Source organism: Protopterus annectens, chromosome 4.part0, assembly GCF_019279795.1.
Source record: "Protopterus annectens isolate FY-2018-M chromosome 4.part0, PAN1.0, whole genome shotgun sequence".
NCBI classification, from domain to species: Eukaryota; Metazoa; Chordata; order Ceratodontiformes; family Protopteridae; genus Protopterus; species Protopterus annectens.
The window spans coordinates 1,886,872,902-1,886,894,915 of NC_056733.1; the positions used below are offsets into that span (position 1 = coordinate 1,886,872,902).

A 22,014-nucleotide genomic window follows, 5' to 3' on the forward strand; every position below is an offset into this window, starting at 1 on the left:
TTTTAATCCAGAACACCATATAATTGAAAAATATCTACAATAATTCATTTTTAGATACTATTGGCAACATAAATACACTTGATAACTATGCTATTTTCCCCACCATTCTGAATGATAATGTATATCTTCTCCAGAAAAGACAGATTTGTTTTATTTCTTCTATTGTTTTTTTTTTTCAGATTGAATTCTTATTTAAAATATCTTATACCTTACACAGAAATTTCACTCATTGTAAAATATATAGTCCCAATCTTTACTACATCACCTAAACCTTTACTTTTTCTCTTTATTTAAAGCCATCCCACTCATTTGTGCAAATTATTACTTTTTAATCCAGTTTTTTGTGCATATGCTAACAGAGCTGTAATTCTTAACCCTTCAAGAATTATATACCCCACCTATTTCATTTTTTAATTTATTTCACATACCATTGCATTCATAACTAATGCATAGAGTATACAACTTATTGGACATCCCTGTCTTACACCCTCTTCATATGGGCCTTTTGGCTTAACTAGCCATTTGCAGGTATTTTACTTTATTATTACTGTACTCTGACATACATAATTTCCTAACTTTCTCACTTGTGTTATATTTTTTCATTTCATGTCCAATTGTGTCACATGACTTTTTAAGGTCTCCTGTCATGATTTTTGCTGCTTTTTTTCTGGTCATAATGTCACCCACAAATTTTATGTCATTAATAATTCTAGACAGCCCTTTCCCTTTATACTGTATATGCTATGCTGTCTTCCATAATATTTTCCATTTTTAATTTCCTATCTTTTTTGTATTATTTTCATAATCTTATAATCGTTGTTATTCAGTATTATTGGTCTGCAGTTGTCTTTTATCTTCCCTCTTCCATATGAATTTAAGTATTCTACTACATAATTCTTTATACATAAAACCTTCATTTAACCATTCCTTCGGAATCTTTAATTTTTTTTTTTTTTTTTTTTGCCAATCCCTTAAATTTTTATACATGTTATACCCTATTCAATCTAGGCCTGCAACCAAATCTACATTTACTTGTCCTAATAGATTGTTTAGCTCATTTAAAGAAATCTCATTTCCCAATTCTTTATCTTTTCTGTTAACATTTTTACTTTTCATGTTTTTTTACTACCTTCTTTTTTCTTTAAAAATTTCTTGTATATATTGTACTGCACTATTCATATTTCCCCCAAAGTTCTTTCTGTTACTCCTTTTATATTTTTTATTTCTCTCATTACACTACCATCTTCCTTTACTAATCTTCTTAAGTAACATGATACTTTTTCTCTATTTCCTTGTAAAAATATCTGTGCTTATGTAACAGTTGGATTTTTTCTTGATTTCTTTCATATAATTCCTTTTCTTTGTCAAAGTAATTTGTGTCATTATGTTCTAAATCTTCCAATGCATAATTATATGTTATTTTATAATTTTTCTCTACTTTTCTCACATTATATTGCCACTGTAAAATTATTTTTTATATTTTTCCTTAAAGATCATCCACCATTCAGACCCATTTTTATAAAACTGAATCATAGTAATATGATCTTTTCATAACTGAATTCCTAATCTCTTTCCTTCTTCATTCCATGCTTTCTTATTTATCCTTTTTATTCCTTTGCTATTTTTGTATATTCCTTGTTTTCCTTTATCTTTAGACAGATAGCAAAATTATCAAAAAATCCTGTTTCAACTACCTCCCTTTCTCTTATAACTAAACCTTCTGATACTATAAAATAATCTATTTTAATTCTACACATACCCCTTTTGTCCGAAAGTGTTAACTTACCATTATAATTTCTAACATTTTTCTTATATCATTTCATTTCTTTTTATGTTTACTTCTTAAAGCACAATTAAAGTCTCCTCTTATTGTAATATTCATATTTGTCATTATATAGTGTAAAATCTGATGAAATAAGCTTTCCCCTTCTTTACAGTTAGTGTAAGCTATAATGTTATAATTCTATGTACTTGTTCTTTCCATTTTTAATATACAATGGTTAATCTCCCAGTTTTGCTAAAGTTACATTTAATGTCTTTACTGAATTTCTACAGAATACTGCTATTCAAGAGCATCTCTCATTTCACAAATTCTAAATTATCTTTCCTCCCTTAGTTTCTCTGTAATCTTTCATTTGTTAAAAATTGTGTCTCTTCTAATATAATTACATCTACATCACATGCATTACACCACTCCAACATTCCTATTCTTCTTTCTAAATTCTTAATACTATTTACATTTACAGAAAGCACTCTAAAAATTTCATTTTCCATTTTACTTAACTATGAACTAATGAAACTATGAATCTAATTACTGAGCTAGCTTTCTTAATATGGCATTTTATGCCTAACCAACTTCTTTGCCAGTGGTGAGAATCAGACACTGTACCTTGTGTCTTTGAGTCAAGCACCTTAACAATTACATCAAGCCCCTATCTGTAGCTATTTGTGTGTGTGTGTGTGTGTGTGTGTGTGTGTGTGTGTGTGTGTGTGTGTGTGTGTGTGTGTGTGTGTGTGTGTGTGTGTGTGTGTGTGTGTGTGTGTGTGTGTGTGTGTGTTTGCATAGTCTGTATATATGTGTATGTATATATATCTTTTTTCATTCATTTTCTTTTTTTCTTTTGTACTTATCTCTTTCATTTTTTTGTCGTTTGCCAATAAAATGTTTTTACCTCCAAATTTATTCTCTTCTCCATCACTTATTTCAGAAGCTTCTTCTATGTCTATTTATTATTTTTTCATCTAATTTTTCTTCTATTTCTACTACTACTAAAATGTCCTCCCTTTGTTCAATTTCATCTTATTTTAATTTTCTTTACTGTAGTCTTCATTTTCGCAGTCCATCCGTGAATGACCCATTTTGTTACATGTGTAACATTTCAATTCACATTTTTTGCATCATGTCCCATTTGTCCACAAATATAACATTTTCTTTTGTCACAGTTACTTATAAAATGTCCATTTACACACAAAAAAAAAACACGTTTTGGGTTGTCCACAGTATTTTGCAACACCCCTCTTCCCCTTCACATCTATTATGCTTGGTATGTGTATAACTTGTTTCTGTTTTTATTTTAGTACAATATTACAATCCCAGCCACCAGTCCAAAAACCCCTTTTGTTGTAAACTTTTGCAGTGTCCAGTACTTCTTTACATAAAGCTTTCAAATGTCCTTTTTTATCACATAAAGATTCCATGGGTTACAGTCTTTTTTTTTTCCAAAGGAAAATTTTCTTGAAGAATATGAAAAAGAGTCTTGTATATAATGTCACAAAATGTCTGTTTGTTAATAGGAGTAAATGCTCTTACCTTATGTGCCTTTACACCCAAAGGAGCTATTAAATTGTCCCACACTTCATACCTGTCCATTTCTTTGTCAAAAAGGGTAGGTGAAGTTCCCTGATGCCATAGCCAGATTTCCCCTAGTAGTATAAAATACCACCCAAGGGCTCCCCTGAAAATACGCTTCTAGCCTAGTGCGACTAACCTGGTCAACAAATGATATATAGATAGATAGAGATAGCTGGAGAGAGAGAGAAATATATATATATATATATATATATATATATAGATATATATATATATATATATAGCTATATATATATATATATATATATATATATATATATATATATATATATATATATATATATATGGGTCTACTTTAAAACACCGACAATGAGAACACCGAGACTGGAAGATTGACAACTGAGATGACCGACAGTTTCAAAGCACGAAACTTCACATGCCCGACAATCAACAAAACAAATACCTTTTCCGAAAAACACAAACACAACACAAGCACAACAAAAACCTTAGAAACCTACACTAAACCTTACATACACAATTATCTATGCACTAACCTTAACTCTAACCCTATCGTCCGTCACTATCGCACACTCACCTAACTCGCGCCCTAACCCTAACTCACTTAACATGCCCCAACCCTAAAGTCTGTCACTATCGCACACTTACCTTACCCGCACCCTAACCCTAAAGTCTGTCACTATCGCGCACTTACCTTAACATGTCGGTGTTCTCAGCATCGGGCTTTTAAACCGTCAGTCATCTCAGTTGTCGATCTTCCGGTCTTGGTGTTCTCATCACCAGTGTTTAGACAGACAGACTGAAGATGGTGCAGGTTCAACTCCCCTTTATACCATTGATCTAGTTGATGTTAGTGGCAATGAGATTCTTCCCAATATAAGGGTATCTGGAATATCTAGAATTAGGCTAAGTGGCTCTACATTCAATTGGCTGTGTAACATTTCACGTGAATAATCATACAGCAGCAATGGTATGGGTCATGCTAAAAAGGCCCTTCTTGTATAGCATGCCCATTTGTGATTCAAAGCCATGTTAGCCAAGATGAGATAAGACCTTATTATAGTCTAATGCACACCTCTGGACTGCATTTAATACCACAACTTGGTACCACTACTTGTGAGCATTTTGCAAGCTTCACTTAAGGCTGTTAAGTTAAAGTCTTTCTTGATATTTATTTACTGGAGCAGTTGGCCAGAATAAGTGAAAAAGGAAAAAAAAAAAAAAAAAAAAAAAAACAAGAGATAACAGGCTTGGGGTAGACTCTTCTCGTGGAATTAGTTTCTCTGCCTTGTACTTGCTGAAATAGGCTTTGGCTGCCTTCCAGCCTTGAGCTGGATAAACTGAGAAATGAGACAGTGTTGACCAAAAGTAAAAGATGCAAAGCATTATTGGGACAGATGACAGTGCCTTTGATGTGAACACACTTGAAGGTGAAAATGAGCCACACGTTTTTGGACAATTTCAAGCCTTATTACTCTTGTCTGTCTATTTATCTCTATTTGGCTTTTTTATGGGTCTTTACAACTGCTGACGATCTTGCTGTTTTCCATGATTTTCCCATCTTTGCCCAACTAGACTATAGTTGATTGTTTTTTTTGCCTTTCATACAAGCAGCCATCTGGAGATTTTTGCTTTAAAATCTGGCCTTAACACAATGTGCTAGGTAAGCATGCCAAAAGATGGAATGCAGTAGCTAGTGTTCAGCTGTCATTTATTTCTGTCGGAAATATAGCCCCTCAGGAACCCCCCCTCCTCTTTTTGAGCATATAGCTCTTGGCTAGGTCTCTCGTTTCTTCTAGGGATAATTTAGTTAATGACATATACAGCAACATACCCATCGGACTCCCTCCTGAGAGAGCTGAGCACGCATTGCCTGTTCTGTCATCTTACTCACCCCCTCACTTCTTCAGCATTTGTACTGCAAGTAAAACCCAGGTCAACTGGACCATAGTCAGTTCACAGTCCCTGTACATCAGAGAATTTTGAGGAACTCTGAGTTATTGTAATGCAGGACTCTTTATTATCTAAGGAATAGGTGCATAGGTTTGTAAGTAAGTACTAGGCAATCAGTTTGCAGACCATTACAAGCCTAGCCAATACCACATATACAGATGCCCCCCCCCCCCACACACACACACACACACACACACACTCTTCAAGGATGACAAGACAAGGTAAACCATGGAAGAGTTTGAGATGCAGATCTACTTGTCCAGGTTTATCATGAAAGTGGCAAAGGTGCTGCTCTGCTTGGCATGTAATAAGCGCTTACACCAGAGGTGGGAGTTATGTTGAAATGTGAATCTCTTCATGTTAGCATGTCTTATTTGTTGACAAAGGTTTGCTTACTTTAAACTGGTAGATAAGGAACCATTTGTTCTGTGAAGGAATACAAGCTGAAAGAAGGTTGGATCTTTCATGTCTTGAAAGGCTAGACACAGATACCTATGGATGAGTCTATAATAAACTGTAGAGAGACGGCTGCCAGTTTGCCTTGATAACTTATATTTTTGAAGACACTGATCTTTTTATTTAGGAGCCCCTGAGGTACTATATATTTTATCAAATATATGCCAAACGCATAACACAGCTCTCTACTCTTTCACAGATGACATCCTATCCAATACTGGCTAAGGCAGCCTGGCAGGAACTGTCTTTACAGACCTCACAAAAGCCTTTGGACTAATTGATCATAACTTACTATTTGACAAATTAACTGAAGTAGGTATGATGATGCAAAACCTTGGTTTGTAGATTTCCTCACCAACAGAACCATGAAGGTGAAAGTTGGCACCATCACCTCTGAAACAGCTCCTCTTATGAAATGAGCCCCCAGGGTTCCACTATAGCCCCTCTGCTATTTTCCATATTTATCAACAACCTACCATCTGAATACCTTCAGATACCTCTTAATTCTTTATGCAGCTGGTATAGTCATATACAGGTCAAACATACTAACTCTGTTATACAAACTCGGCACCAAGATGACCTCCCAACCTTCAACCAATGGCTAATAGACCAGAAACTATACTCGGTCCCTCAAAAACAAAAGTGATAACTATTTGGAACCAGCCAGTCAAGCAAACAATAGTCAACGTACCCAGCTTCCTTAATATTGAGGATGTTAGCAGTGCCACTGTAGGAACTACTATATCCTTTTAATGGACCAATCTCTTAACTTTCAGCTACACATTTAAATCACATGCAAAAAGACCAACACACTATTTTTCTGGGCAAATAAGTTATCACTTCTTCTGTCCAAGCCAGCCAAAGCTGTCATAGGCAAAGGAATATCCTCTTTAAGTCGAATATAGACTACCCATAATAGCTGCAACCTCGTAGAAAACTGTCACCAGCTTGCAAGCCATCTCCTGCCAGTTCATTTTTAAGTCTCCCATCAGTGAGCACCACTGTGTAACTCTCACAAAAGCTAAATGGCTGCCATTACATTAGAGAGCCAGCCCCCTACTAGGGTCATTAATTCATGAAGCCCTTCCTCCTGAGACGTCTTCCCCTCTCACTCATAAACTTTCCACCAACCCCCCCCCCCAACATATAATCTCAGTGGTATCTGTCAATCTCAACCCACCCAGTAGCACCAGATTCAAAAAATGTCAAAGAGAACAGATTAAGGTGGCTCTGGTATATGTCAGAAAAGCAGGAGACAATCTGGTGAAGAAGATTTGGGACAGACAGGAAGAAGACAAGAGGAAATGAGGGCATTCCAGCAAAGAGCTAGATGGATGTTGTGAGAGAAACCTGTGACAATTAGGCGTGAGTGTCGAAGAAGGTAAGGAGCATTGAATTGTGAGAGATGGCGAAAGTTGACATGGCACCCCGACCACATGTAGAAAATCAGGAAAAAAAGGGATTTGATGATGATGATGACAATGATGACAATTTGGTGGTATAGTCCAAAATAACCAGAATATTGAAACCTTATTGAATTTTAATTAAGGGCCAGCAGTGTCCATGGCTCCTTTATTCATATGGATGTCAGTAGCGGACATAGAGTTTGTGAAACCAGGGTGAAAGTTTTCTTTCTGTCAGTCTTGGCACCTGTCATAGAAATTCTTAATTTCTTTAATTATTCCTGTCCAACAAATCAGTGTATGACCTTTGCTTTGTTCTTGTGTATCCTTCCTTGTCCCAGCACATGACTTTGTGCTGACATTGTTACTAGTGTTGTAACAAGTTTGTGTGGAAATAGTTGGCATACTAGTTTCTGTCTGTCGCCTTGCTTACTCTGAACCGTAAATCATTTTGTAGTTTGAAGTACAGGTAGGCAGTGGGAATATTTTGTTTAGCTTCCTTTTATACAACTATAGCCATATTTTCCCTTTGCTCATCTTAAAGTGTCACAAATTTATAACCACAGTTATGTACAGACCTGCTTGATTTGGAAATTGAGCAGTATTAAGTCCTTAAAAAACAGTGGCAAGAACTTGTAAGTGGGTCTGCTTAAAGGTGTGTGTATATGGCTAGGCATCTTGTGGTCCCTGTAATCATGTCTAATATTGTTGCTTTTTTCCTGCGTTCCAGATTAATTAGGTTGGATCTTCGTGAGACCCATTTTCATGGGAGATGTGGGAGAACTAACAAGAACTTCTGTACAGAACATGAAAATTCAGTTGGTTACAGTACCAACAGCACTAGAAAATGTATGATTTAAGAATAAGTCATAAATATAGTATCCGTATGTATGCTTTAGTAATAAGAGGAAGAAAATACTTTAAGCTTGCCCCTTCTTAGTTTAGTAACTAATGGAATGGATAAGTAAGGTTGAAAACAATGGATAAAAGTATGGCCGTTTATGTACATTTCAAACCTGTATGAACTATAATTGACCTTTGCTATTTTGTTTGTCTAGTGATATGAAAAGACAGAAGTGTAACAGAAGCACAACCTGTAACTGCAATTTTTGTTGTATTTCTACAGGTGTTGACTCCAGAGGAGCTGAAGGCTGCCCAAGAATCTGTTGCATATGGCTGCATTAAGTATGCTGATCTCTCCCATAACCGCTGCAACGACTACATCTTCTCTTTTGATAAGATGTTGGATGACAAGGGAAACACTGCAGCTTACTTACTGTATGCATTCACCAGGATCAGGTATGTATGTTGATCAGTTTCTGAGTCTGGTTTGTAAACCTTCTCACCTGCCATCAAAAACACATGAAAAAAGCATCCCAACAGTGGAACTCCTCTGTTTCTGTTGCTCCCTTGGTGTCATGTCTTATAAGGTCCATTTGAAGTATAGGTTATGTCAAAAAGAAAAGATATGAATGCATACACCAACAGTGCAGCTTACATGCAACATGTTGACCAGTTCTATGCATTTCTTAGCCTTTTCCTTCCCATTAAGTCTTACAAAACATATGCTCTTGTACTTTTAATGTCAGAATTCCGTAGCTTTTCTTTTACCTTAACATATTTCTCTGTATTGTACTATTCATTTAACCACCAAAAATGCTTTCCCTTTGCCATCTGGAAAAGTTTCCTCATTATAGCTGATCTCTGAATATTCATTTAAGTTCAGCTTGTTCACCATTCACATATTTGTAAGCCCTGACTAATATTGGGAATCATCCTTTGTGAATCTATGTATTGATTCATTCATTGTTCCATTCCAGCTCAGCATTGTTTTTCTCAGATGCTTCCACAACTGGGGGTAAGCAAATTCTGTGTGACACCTGCACTGAGGGTGCATGCCACAAAAGGAGAGATTAGTTTGTCTCTGAGCCCACAGCTTCATTAATGGCACTTGTATGGCACACTTTTTGATACTAAGTTATGTTATTGAATGTTTCATATTCAGTGACTGAACCACAGAACCTTCCACGTGTATGTTTGTGTTCTTCAGATAATGTGCCAAGAACAGCTCCCACATTTTCTTTGCTGTCTGGGAGAGGAGTAGGATATGATGCATTGCCTTCAATGCTAGCAGTTCACAAAGAGCACCTGCATATTTGGTCAGAAGAACTCCTGGACTTCCTCACTACCAGGACAGTAATGGTGGCTTAATGTTTGCCACCCTTAATCTGCTGCATAGAGGGATAAGACCCTAACTATGGCTGACTGACATTATCTGGGTTTGACTGGATGCCTAGATAGCTGTAGAAGCTAATATGAAATTGGCAGTGGAGTGACAAGGGTTAAACCTGTTCATCTTCCTGGGTTAGGAGGCGGAGTGTGGTAGCATGTTGGTTATGACAGACATCTAGCCTCCAGTAAAATGTTGGGGACTGACGGAAGTAGCTGCTGATTGGCAGAGTGAGGGCTTTAGAAGTTATGTTATGGGGAGGTAGTCAAATTGTTAATGGAGAACATTAGATTTTGTAAGTTGTTTTTTGCAGAAAATGTTATGGCGATGACATTCTAGTTTATTTAGATAGTTCCTACCTAAGCACCAGAACATTAAAATTGGTTATACTAATGACTTAAGAACAAACAAGAAAAGAACCATAAATATGACAATATGTAGAAATCATTAATCAACGCTACATAAATATTCAGTAAAATCTTATAGGTAAATCATTAACAAAATATACAAGACAAATCAAGGCATGTGGAAGAAATCAAATGCTGGCTGAGTACTGATTGCATATAGAGAAATTTACATAGAACAAAGCTGCATAGAATAGAATAATCATGAGCCAGTCGCTAATTCAATTAAATGAGTTGTGAAGGATCTTCTAAGTGCAGAAAATGTGAGGCATTCCTTCAACCACTGGGAAAGGAGATTCCAAAGATGAGGGTTCTGATAACAGAAGGCCCAGGTAACGGGAGTCCAAACGTGCCTTGGGAACGTGCAACAACCCCATGGAAAATAAATGAAGGAACCAAACCAGAAAATAAGAGACAAAGAACTCTTTAAGGTAAGGGGGAACCCAGGTCCTTTATGACTAAGTAAACCGACATCAAGACTTTAAAGGTGATATTTGATTGAAAGGATAACCAACTGAAATCTGATTGAATGATAGGAGTGTGGTGGTAACAAGGAGAATGAGTAAGTAACCATGCTGCAGAGTTCACAACTAGCTGCATATTCATCTCACAGCTGCACAACCACAGGAGAGGGAGTTTCAGTAATCACTCTGTGAGGATACCAAAGCACGTACCACCACAAGAAGTCATTAAGTGGAAGGCGTTGCTTGTGAGAAACGTTTCATTGTGTTCTCTGAGAGAAGTGTCAGTTACTAGGCTACAGTAAACATGCAGATAATTTTAGAAAATATAAATACCTCACAATGGTTAGCTGCACAAAACCAAACAGTCAACAGGTAAAAAACAAGAAAAGTGCAGTTCCACGTCTGATAAAAGATGAAATTCCAGATCCAGTGTAGTCAAAAAGTTTAATGAAAAAGATGAGCGCTTTCACAATTGCTTCTTCAGATCACAAAAAGACCAAAAAAAAAAAAAAAAAACACAGGTTTAAATACTCCATCAATTAACAATAATTAGTCATGTGATATGTAAAACAGTAGTGAATGTGCTCAGGAAGAGAGCTATTTAAAAAGACGACCACAGTAAAGAAACATCCTTCATAAAAAAAACATATCTATAAACAAGATACATAAAAACTGTTAAAAATTCTACACCACTCTAAATTACCTGAAAATCTAGATATATTTAGATATATTTTTTAGATATATATATTTTATATATATTATGTTAATTAATGTAGTATAAATATTATATAAAATTACTTTCTGAAACCCCTGTTCTTTAATTCTGGTTTCAGGGGAACTACATCATTTAGACCGGAGCCTTCTTAGACTCAGAGCGCATAAAGGCTCCGGTATGTTAGTTGTTTTTTACTGCATATTGTCTAATTAAGTCAGATCTGCATGATTGTTGCCTGTAACAAATTGGACTTCTTCAGTTTATTATGATTTGTACTTATTTCATGAGTAATACTAGTAATTTATTACTTTAGCTGAGGTCATAGGTGATAAGAGTTCCCTAGACCAGTCCACTTAACTGGTTAACAAATAAATGTCAGTTCATCTCCATGTATTCCTTCCGTGGCCAGAATCCAGGGGAAAGGGAGGACTTCATCCCCTTGAAGTTCAGAATCAGTTCAGAGTTTATCTGGAGTGTGGTCGTGTTTGAGCTTGGGAAGACTGATTATGTGCTTCTCAGCTTTGCTTGTAGGTAGGAAAGAACTGCTGAAATAAACCATCTCTGTGTGGACTGCGTACTGCATTATCTTTTTTCCACAAAGCTAGCCTCCTCCGGACTGCTTTCAAAAGGCCATTTCACTGGAAAGGTGGCTGCTTTTAGTGCCTTTTTGAAGAATATGTCGATTATGACCATTTGTACCATATGTTAATCATTCATTATTGCTTGAATTATGATGGCAGAAATAATTTTTCTTTGTTAGTGTGATGACTCAGGTCTTTGACATCTTAGTCTTGTACCTTTCCTTTGGCCTCCTTCGGCTTCTTCCATCTCGGGAGATTTGTAGTACTGGGATTCTTGTCAACAGTGCTACTGATTAAATGAGAAAAAAGAAAAGAGAGACACCAAACCACAGTGAAACCAGTGTGAGGGTGTAAACTGATATACTGAGCAGAAACATGAGAGGAGAGTAACAAAGTGATCAAGGTGAAAGCATGAAGTGATGCATCTAGGCACCATTAATATGTTGGAGGGGACATCATAGGTGGCAGCAGGGCCAGGGAGGTAACAGAAAGTTGCAAGCAGAGACTGACAGTGGTGGCATTCTCAGAAGTGTTACTTGTACCAACAGCCAACACACAGAAGAAGGAGAAGATATGGGAATATCATGGGTGGTTAAGGTGTTTACTTTGCAGATACAAGGTACAGGGTTTGACTCTCACATGGGATAATTGGCTAGGCTTAAAGTGGCCCACTAGGGCAGTTAGCCCAGTACTAATCTATGAACCTATGACTAAATGCTGCTGCTTTGGACAAGGGATAAGGGTTTGGAAGAAGTAGAAAGATGAGTTGAGACTTGGCAGAGAAACCAACTCTGTGCAAGAGACTAGCTCCATCTTTGCCCACAAAGGGCAGTGGTACTTACTGCTGGATTTGAAAAGTATATCTCCATGCTTGTACATTTAAACTAGGTTTATGGAGATGGGATAGGTGTTAAGGCAGTAGACAGAAGGTAAGCCAGTGATGCAGAACATAGCAGAGAAACAAATGGGTGGCTTGGACCATGGCTGGGTAATTTTACATTGCGGTGCAAGCAGTCTGGAAAGGATGATGGTTCCGCTCTAGCAAGTAGTGGTAATGTGGGGGGGGTTATTGCTTCTATCAAAGAAACATAGGCCAGTGATGAGGGTGGGACATGGAGGTGCCTGATTATAGTTAATTCAGGAATGACAGAGGAAGTTGGAGAGGCAGTCTGCTTAAAGGAAGGCATCAGATACAAGGTCAGAGAGGAGGAAGAATACTAAACATTGCAAGGAGCAAGGGGACTGCCAAAGGTAGCAGCCAATTTAAATGGAATGGTAGTTAATTTAGGGGACGTGAGGAGAGCTGGTGGATTGGTAGTGTACTAATAGTTAGCCTTAACAAGAGAGGAGGATGAAATGCAACACATAGCTCACAAAGCCAGTGTGCCGAACATTCACAGCCCTTAAGGCTAAACAACACACCTGGTACACTTGTAATAGGTGACTCTATCGTCAGGCACACTGACGTCCCGCTCACCACGCTGAACAAGGAGAAGGTCACGGTGAGCTGCCTGTTGGGCGCTAGGATCCGCCACATAACACAAGCACTCAGGTCACTCCAAGGCAAGTACAAATATGACTCAGTCATTGTCCATGCTGGTGTGAATGACCTGAGACATACCTCCCTGGACTACATGAAAAGAGACATAGAGGAGCTCTCTGAGCATGTAGCCCAGGCTGGTATGACCCTGACCTTGAGTAGCATCTTACCCTCACCAAGAATGATGCCACAATATGAAGACAAGATGATCAATTTCAACAATTGGCTTAAGTGTTGGTGTCATTCAAAGGGGATCCAATGCCTGTCAGCCTGGGATGACATGCTCGACAAGCCACGATGCTTCGCTAGGGACGGCTTGCACCTGTCACCCCTGGGCTTTCGGATATTGGCAAAGGCTCTTGCTGCCCCTATAGTGCCTTTTTTAGGCAAGGCTCAAAAGACAAACCCACCTCCATAGGTATCACAAGGGATAAGAAACTAAGAGTAATGCTACTCAACGCCAGAAGTCTAAACCTCAAGATGCACGACGAAACTCTCCTTAGCATGGAGAACATCGATATCTGTGCAGTAACAGAAACCTGGTTCAAGGCTCCCGAGAGCACCCCAGCACTACCAGGTTATACCTCATACCATGCTTTTCGGCCCCAAAACTTGGACCGAACCACAAAAGGAGGGGAGTATCAATATTCGTCAAAGATACCCACACCTCCAGGTTGGTGGCACAGCACGAAGCATCAGAGACTATCCATGTGCAACTAACTGTGGGTAAAACTGCCTTCCAGTTTATAGCCTGCTACAGACCACCCTCCCAAACACAGGAACCCCACTTGGCCTTCCTGAGAATACTGGAAAATATGAAGGTCTCTCCAAACACCATTATATTGGGCGACTTCAACTACCCAAACATAGACTGGGAGCATTACTCTAGCTCCAACACCCTAGCCCAAAGGTTCCTAGAATTTATAAACTCAAATGCTATGGAACAACTTGTTACCACTCCCACAAGAGGGGAAAACATACTGGACCTGATCATCACCAACATGGGGACACTATGCTCCAGACCAGAAGTGTATCCCTCACTGGTAAGATCAGACCATAAACTAATCTCACTGGATATTCACATCCCGACCCCACCCCCTGCCCAGAAAACCACAGTGAAAAACTTCTCTAAAGCAAATTTCACACGCCTCAAAACCGAGGCGAAATCCTTCAAAGCCCCCGGGCCTGTGGAAAATACGGCCCAGACCGCAGAATCCTTTATAAATGCATTCTATGAACACCTTCAGGAATGCATGGATCATGCAATCCCAAATAAAACCAAGACCCAATCCTCCAAAGGCAGACGTCCTGTCTGGTGGACCCCAGTCATAAACAAACTGTACAATAGAAGGAGGAAGCTACTACATGATAGAGCAAAATCCCAAAAAGGGAAGGCATCTCTGATCAGTATTAGCAAAAAACTACGGGCACTCATAAAATCGTCTAAGGCCAGCTTCGAGAGAAAAATTGCACAGGACACTAAGGATAATCACAAGGCTTTCTTTAGTTATGTTAGGAACCTGGGTGGGAATTCCCAGATATGCTCAGAATTAGTCCAAAATGACAAAAAATACACCGAGCCCACAGACATTGCCAACATCCTAGCTGACAGGTTCAGTGCAAACTTCTCCCCACCAAAAGGGCAAATATCTATCCCAACAGAGTGCTGCCCCTGACATCTCAGATGCTCAGGTAAGAGCCGCCTCTCCAAAGCAAAAACACAGCATCAATGGGACCAGATGGTGTCCCGGCTGCGCCCTACATGAACTCCAAGAAGAGCTAAACCCAAACATAAAACTACTGTTCAATCTTAGCCTTACTACAGGATATGTACCCAAAGAGTGGCGACAGCAACAGTGGTCCCTCTCCACAAAGGTGGTGCCTCAACGGATCCTGGAAACTATCGCCCCATAAGCCTGACTAGCTTGGTCTGCAAAGCTATGGAAAGGATCATCATGGACCTCATAAATAAAGATATTGGGGACCTACAGACACTGGATCCTACCCAGTTTGGCTTTGTTAAGGGCAGATCCTGCCTCTTAAACCTGATCGATTTCTTTGAAACAGTCACCAAGGCCATTGACGAGGGAAGGTGGTCCACACAGCCTACCTGGACCTCGCAAAAGCCTTCGATACAATACCCCACTCGGCATTATAGATAAGCTCACCAGCTTAAATATAAACCCCTATGTCACTAGATGGGTTGCAAACTGGCTCAAGGACAGAACCCACATGGTTAGAATTGCTGGAGCCATGTCAGACTCCAAACCAGTTACAAGTGGCGTCCCACAAGGCTCAGTCCTGGGACCTCTCTTGTTCGGTATATATTTCTCGGCGGTACAGGCCAACACGGAAGGACTGTGGCTGACCAAGTTCGCAGATGACTGCAAACTGGGCGCCATAATCAACTCTCCAGCCGACACAAGCATCCTCCAAAAGGGCCTCATAGAAACAGACAACTGGTGCCAGAGCCATGGCCTCAAGCTAAACGCCAAAAGTGTATAGTCATCCCCTTTGGCAAAACAAAGTGCCCACAAATTACCACATAGGTGGTAATCCATTAAGTACAGAAGAAGTCATTAGGGACCTGGGGACCCAAGTTGATAGCAATCTCTCATTTGACAACCACGTGGTCAAAGTGGTTAGAAAAACATTTTATATAGCCCACCTAATCATGAAGGGATTCACATCTAGATCAGGGGAGCTCATCGTACCTCTTTACTCATCCCTCATCAGGCCCATAATTGAGTACAATGCCCCTTTTGGGATGTACCTTATCAGACACCTGCAGCAACTGGAAAGACCCCAAAAGTACCTCACCAAGAGGATCAAAGGGTTCAAACAGATGCCATATGCTGCCCGGTTAAAGAAACTCCAGCTCTACTCAGTGGCATACCGCCTGCTCAGAGGAGATCTGTGCCTGACGTATAAAGCCATGTCCAACCCGGAATTAATGGACATGCTGCACCTCAGAAAATCCAAATCCCATCGAGCTACGCGCTCGAGAGACTTGAACCTCAGCACTGAAATAAATAGGACATGCTGGGGGGACAGAGTCATAACCCAGAGGCTCCCTTCACTCTGGAATAAAATCCCAGTCCAGGTTAGGCAGAGTCCCACATTGACTCTCTTCAAGAGGAATCTTGATGAGTGGATGGGAGATCGTAGGTTTACCCCAGCTATCACTTCTGTGTCACTGTTAGACAGAGGCACAGTATACTAACCTCAAAAAAAGGCATAGCAAAATTAATTTAAAATGGGTGGCGAAAGCCAAACACACTCTGGCTAGGCTTATAAATGCCCTAGGGCAGATAGCCTAGTATGAACCTATGAACCTATGAAGACCGAATAAAGGATTGAGGTATGAGGAAACACAGGCTCTGAGTCTGCAAGACCAGACTGGAAGATTCTAAGCTGTAATTTTGATAAGGAGCAAGGAGGCGATTGAAGTTTTGGTTCATGTGGGAGTTCAGCTAAGTGAAGGGGGACTGTACCAGAAAAGATAAAATTCTGGATGGGATCTTAACAAATGCAGAATGTCACGCTCATATAAAGGCATCATTAGCCAAACAGTGATCATGCCACAGTGTAGTTACAGGAGAGTGGGGTGGGGGAGGTAGTTTATGCTTTACTGGGAGATTAGGTTAAGGATAAGTTAAAGACTTGGAATAAAACTGAATGAGCAAACAAGCTGTCAGAATGGGTCAGAGATGGAGTATTGAATGTTGTGGATAAGGGGTTTAGGAGATGAGAAATAGGGAAAAGGAGATGAAAGCCAGTGATGTGTGTGGCTGGCACTCAAGATAGTCGATAGGACGTACAAGAGGTGGAAAAGAGGAGTGGGAACTTGGAGGTGGCACAGTACAATGAAGTTAGTAAAAATGAATACAGCTTGTAAAGGCAGCAACGACTAAAGTTGTAAGGCAGTTAAACTGGATCAAGAAAGGATATAAGGGCTTTTTTAAGTGCATAGCTGAAAGGAGGGTGTGAGGACAGAACTGGACAGGATGTACAAAGATGGGAGGAAGGTCACAGAAAAACTGGCGTCATGCTAGGAGGTTAGGAAGGGCAGAATGGGAACAGCAGTGAACAAGACTCTAGGTTAGAGAGTTAGGAGATAGAAAGGGAACTGGCTGACATTAGGGAGGATGAAACACAAGGAGCGAGTGAGCTGTGTTCAAAAATCTCAGAATTCTGGCCAGTGAGTTGACAGATCCCCTGCTGGAAACCCTCAACTGATTGCTGGCTAATGCAGAAGTACCAAAGGACTGGAGGACATCAGTTGTGGCAGCTTTTAACTGCACTTGTCCCACAGCAGCCCTGGTTGTGAAGTATTAGCTTGGCAGAGTGAGACTGATGGCAACAGAGCAGGAGGGATATCCAAGGGGTCCATCATACAGGGGAATGGACCAACTTGAGTAGTGTAAAACCAGAGTAATAGGATGTATTTTATTTATTTATTTATTTCACATTTGTTAAATAAGTAGGGTGCCTGGTCCAGTGACCAATTTCAGCAATGACCCGGGCTTCATTTCAAAGATACAGTGCATTTCCATCGATTGGCAGTAATAAATACTTTTATAAAGTGCATCAGAATGTACATAAACACCAAAGAAACTATATTTACAAGTGAATATCAATACAAGGATTGTTTGACATATTAAATATACATGTATGGTTGATTAGTTGTGTAGAAGGTAGAAATGAGCAGTAAAAACTCAAGGAAAAGTGTACAATTTATAGGCAGGAACTTAATATGCACAGTGCATATGCAGGGTGATAGATTCCAGAAGGAAAGAGATAATGCTGCTTCTTTACAGAGCCTTGGTCAGACAATACCTTCAGTACTGTGTACAGTTGTGGAGGTCATATAAAAAAGGACATCAGGTTACAGGAAGGATTATGACCAGAGGCAGGAGGAGCTAGAGGTTATCTGACTTGAAATTAGAGGAACCAGGTGGACCATGGTATTGGTGCATAATTTCAGCAAAGGGTCATTCTGAAAAGGAAGAACGAGTGGTGAAAGGGAGGACACAGGCAGCAGGTTATAAGGACTAACTTCTACCTGGTTCTCCAAAATGATTTTTTCACAGATTGTATTGTGGACCATGGATAAAATACAGGGAGTATTCACAGACATTCACGAGGGTATGGGGCTGGAGGAAAAAGGATAAAGGGGAGGCAGAAGGTTAAGGCACTTTAAAGAGCAGATGACGTAGGATTATTATCTACTACTGCCATCAGGCAGATGTAATGTTGCTGATATCTTCTGAGACATACTAATTGATCTTTGAGGCCTTCTGTATTGAATGTAATCTTCCTCAGTCTCCCTGTGTTGAATGATTCCTTCAGTCCACTATTGAGGATATTTTTATTAACAATCCACACATATACACAAATTTCATCTCCCTATTAAAATGTCAGCACTTGCAACACTGACTGTCGACATACCAAAAAAATGAGAAAATGCTGCAAATGAATAAGTATCAAACAACCTTCATCTCCTTTAAATGTTTTTTTTACAGTGGTGCTTGCTCCTGTATCTCCTCCCCCCCTACACACACACACACACACACACACACACACACACACACACACACACACACACACACCAGACTTGTATATACCAACGCCAAGATTACTGTAGCTCAATGAAAAGAGAATATTCTGAGAAATGGCATTATTGGACTTGGTACATGCAAGTTCATTTTTTAGTCATTCTGTCTCAGCATTACAATACTCACGAAAGTGGGTCCCAACATTATGAATTACTCAAAATGCTGTATTTGTGTGCATATGATGGAACACACATGCCCTTTAAGTGTGGCAACTAAAAATTTGCAATAATTTTGCCAAAATGCAGATGAGAAGAAATCCCAGCTGTGATCCACAACAGAGCACCTTCTCATTGAGCACCTCAGTACAGCTTATTTTAAGAGGTTTCCTCCTGCTGTGTTTTATGACCAACTTCTTAAAATGAGTGTTTTCTTTCTTATTCAGTATGTTTCATATAAGCATGCTTTCACAAAACAGTATATTGCGACGTAAAACTTGACGGCTAGACGTTGTGTATTCCCATTGCTGTATGAAGTGATCTACTCGACTTTTGTAATTGGCATGAGTCCTGTGCTTTGACTGGTGGTATTTAAGTCTAGCTTTTCTCTTCTGCAGAGCCATTTCTCGTTTGGCAAACATTGATGAGGCCACTCTACAGAAGGCTGCCACTGAGACTACAATTGCTTTAGATCATGAGAAAGAGTGGAAGTTGGCTAAGCTGATCCTGAGGTTCCCTGAGATACTGCAGAAGATCTTAGAAGACCTGCTGCTGCACACTCTGTGTGACTTCTTGTATGAGCTGGCGACTACTTTCACTGAATTCTATGACAGTTGCTACTGTGTGGAAAAGGACAGACAAACAGGTGAGTTCAGTTCTTATAACGTAATGCTAGACATAGCTGTTTCTAGAAAGACTTCTTTTTTAAGGGAGTGCATGTTTTCTTTGTATGTGTTTCTCAGTTGAAGCTTGCCCTTCTTACTTTAGCAGTGTTGTTTGTCAGAAGGCTTAAGAAATAACATGCAGAGGCTGGCAGATATATTCTAATGTTCTTGAGCTCTGTATTCCATCTGAGAATTCTTTAGATGAATTGTATATGATGTGACGCGCAAACTTCTGTAGCTAACTCATTAACCTTAATACTATCTACCCATGTGTAACATCCATATTTTTTTGTTAGAGGAAAAAAGGTGTGTGTGTGTGTGTGTGTGTGTGTGTGTGTGTGTGTGTGTGTGTGTGTGTGTGTGTGTGTAGTGGGGGGGTATGTATGTATATTTGTGTGTGCGGATGTATATAGTTATTTATAAATGGAGAGAGGAATATGAAGCAAATCATAAAATAGTGGAACCTTGGAGATAAGGAGATTCTACTGTTAGGGATGATTGCAATTAGTGGTACAGAGAATAGAGAAGAGGGGGGTTGTAATTTACTGGAGGAAGCTGGCAAAGGAACAAAGGTATTGGAAACAGCAGCTAATTGGCGCGGGAAAGGTAATAGAATGGGATGAGGCCAAGAAAACATTTGGGTTGCAGGTTAGTGATTTCCTGACCTATCAGGGATTAATATCGGAATATAAACAAAGAGAAAAGAACAGGGGAATCCTAAATGAAATACCTAAACTGGTTGAGTTTTAATTGAATTTAGAACAGAAGCTGCTGTTTTAAAAGGGTTAATTAGTCAGACATATAAAATATTACATGATAACTACAAGAATCAGTCAGAAGAGATCAGAAAAGATTGGGAAGAGAGTTTAGACATGCAGTTCACAAGGAAGCAATGGGATGACATATGTTTGGCTTCCAAATATGTAACAAAGTCTAGAATAATTAGGATTTTTGCCTGGAAGTGTATGCATAGATACTCTCTGTCAGGAATACTGAGTGAGCAAATGAGCATAAGTAATGAAATTATTTTTTGAGCTGGGATACAGGATCTGAATTGCCTAGACACGGTAAGATCTTGTTAAATTTAATGCTGGTGTCTGCCAAAATAGCAATCACTTGAAAATGGAAATCAAAATCTAAAGCAACTATGTTGTGAGTATTGTAACACAGATAAAAGAACAGAAAGTGGGATCTTTAGAAAATGGTAGGAGTAAATTACATAGAAAAAATGGAAATTGTGTTAACACTACATGCTGAAAAAAATGTTTTGGAGGAGGAAGGAGGTCTAAGAGAGAAGGCAGGAACTGAATAATTTATGTAATGCTGCTTAGATTATACATCATATATATTATTTATCCTATAAAGTTTGTAAATGTGAACTTGTTAATACGGTTTAATTATTTTTTTTTCAATAATAAATCTTTTTTTTTTTAACTTTTTCATACATGCTTAAACAGAGAAAAAAACGAAAATAATTTCTACACAATTTCTATCAACATTAACATAAAATATATACAATAATTATTTTTATATAAATGTAAGTGTGTCTGTGTCACAAGTGACTGTGAGATTTCCCTTATTCCAAAGTAATGTAACTTTTGTCACTCCATCTAAACAGTTCCTATTACTTCTTTTCCATTTTTCTCCCTTTCTCTCTTATTTTACCATGTTTTATTTACTTCTTTATACAGTTTAACTGGGGTAAAGAACTGATCACTCTGGATCAATTTCAGTCTCTGCCCACAATGTGAACACACACACACACACACACAAACACATATTAGATTGAAAAAAAATATACAATAGAAGAGAGCACTAAAAACAAAGAAATAGTTAATATACAGTAGGATAACGTAATTCAAGATGTTTTTAAACTCCACTTTCATTTTATCCCACTCACTAGCAGTCCTTCTGAAGTAATGTCTGTCTTCCCTAATAAGTCTTGAGGAATATCTACTATGCATTCCCTAAATTCCTCTCCCTTTTAGCAGATAAGTGAAATGCCACTGTCCCATTTTTAAATTGTTACCTTGCATCTTTGTAACCCCATTTGTTATTAATCTTTAGGACACTAAAAGGAAAAAAGGTAAGTGTAAGTAACATTTTTTTTTGTTCTTAATAGTATTTGTATAAAATATTTCATAATATAAAGTACGAGTTGTATACTGAAGCAGTTTTGTGTAGTATGTAGATGGGTATTTTAAATGTGTGGGGGAAGGGGGAAGTCTTTTCAGTGATAAAGGTATTAAAGCAAGCAAGTTAAGAAATATAGGCTTTGCAGTGTAACAAGAAGAAAGGCTGACAAAAAGCAAGTTTAAATTAATATGCTGTAATTGTGGGCTGCTGGGGTAGGGAATAGCAGTAGGTATTCATAAAGAACTTACAAATTATTCCCCAAGGTACAATAACTTGACCAGGTAGAAATTATATTTCACAGGAACATGTGCATTTAATTGAAAACTTCGACACGCCCAATAACTATTTTTGATCATGCACCAATAA

The 22,014-nt window shown here is 38.8% G+C and overlaps 1 protein-coding gene across 3 annotated transcripts in view; it reads left to right on the forward strand.

The window, feature by feature from the left end:
- RARS1 (arginyl-tRNA synthetase 1) overlaps positions 1–22,014 on the forward strand; it is a 1,169,219-nt gene that overhangs the window by 1,120,163 nt on the left and 27,042 nt on the right. For all 3 annotated transcript variants that reach the window (XM_044069555.1, XM_044069556.1, XM_044069554.1), the window contains exons 13-14: positions 8,267–8,439; positions 19,246–19,493. In XM_044069555.1, coding sequence (XP_043925490.1) covers positions 8,267–8,439; positions 19,246–19,493 — 421 coding nt within the window. The remainder of the gene's footprint in view (positions 1–8,266; positions 8,440–19,245; positions 19,494–22,014) is intronic.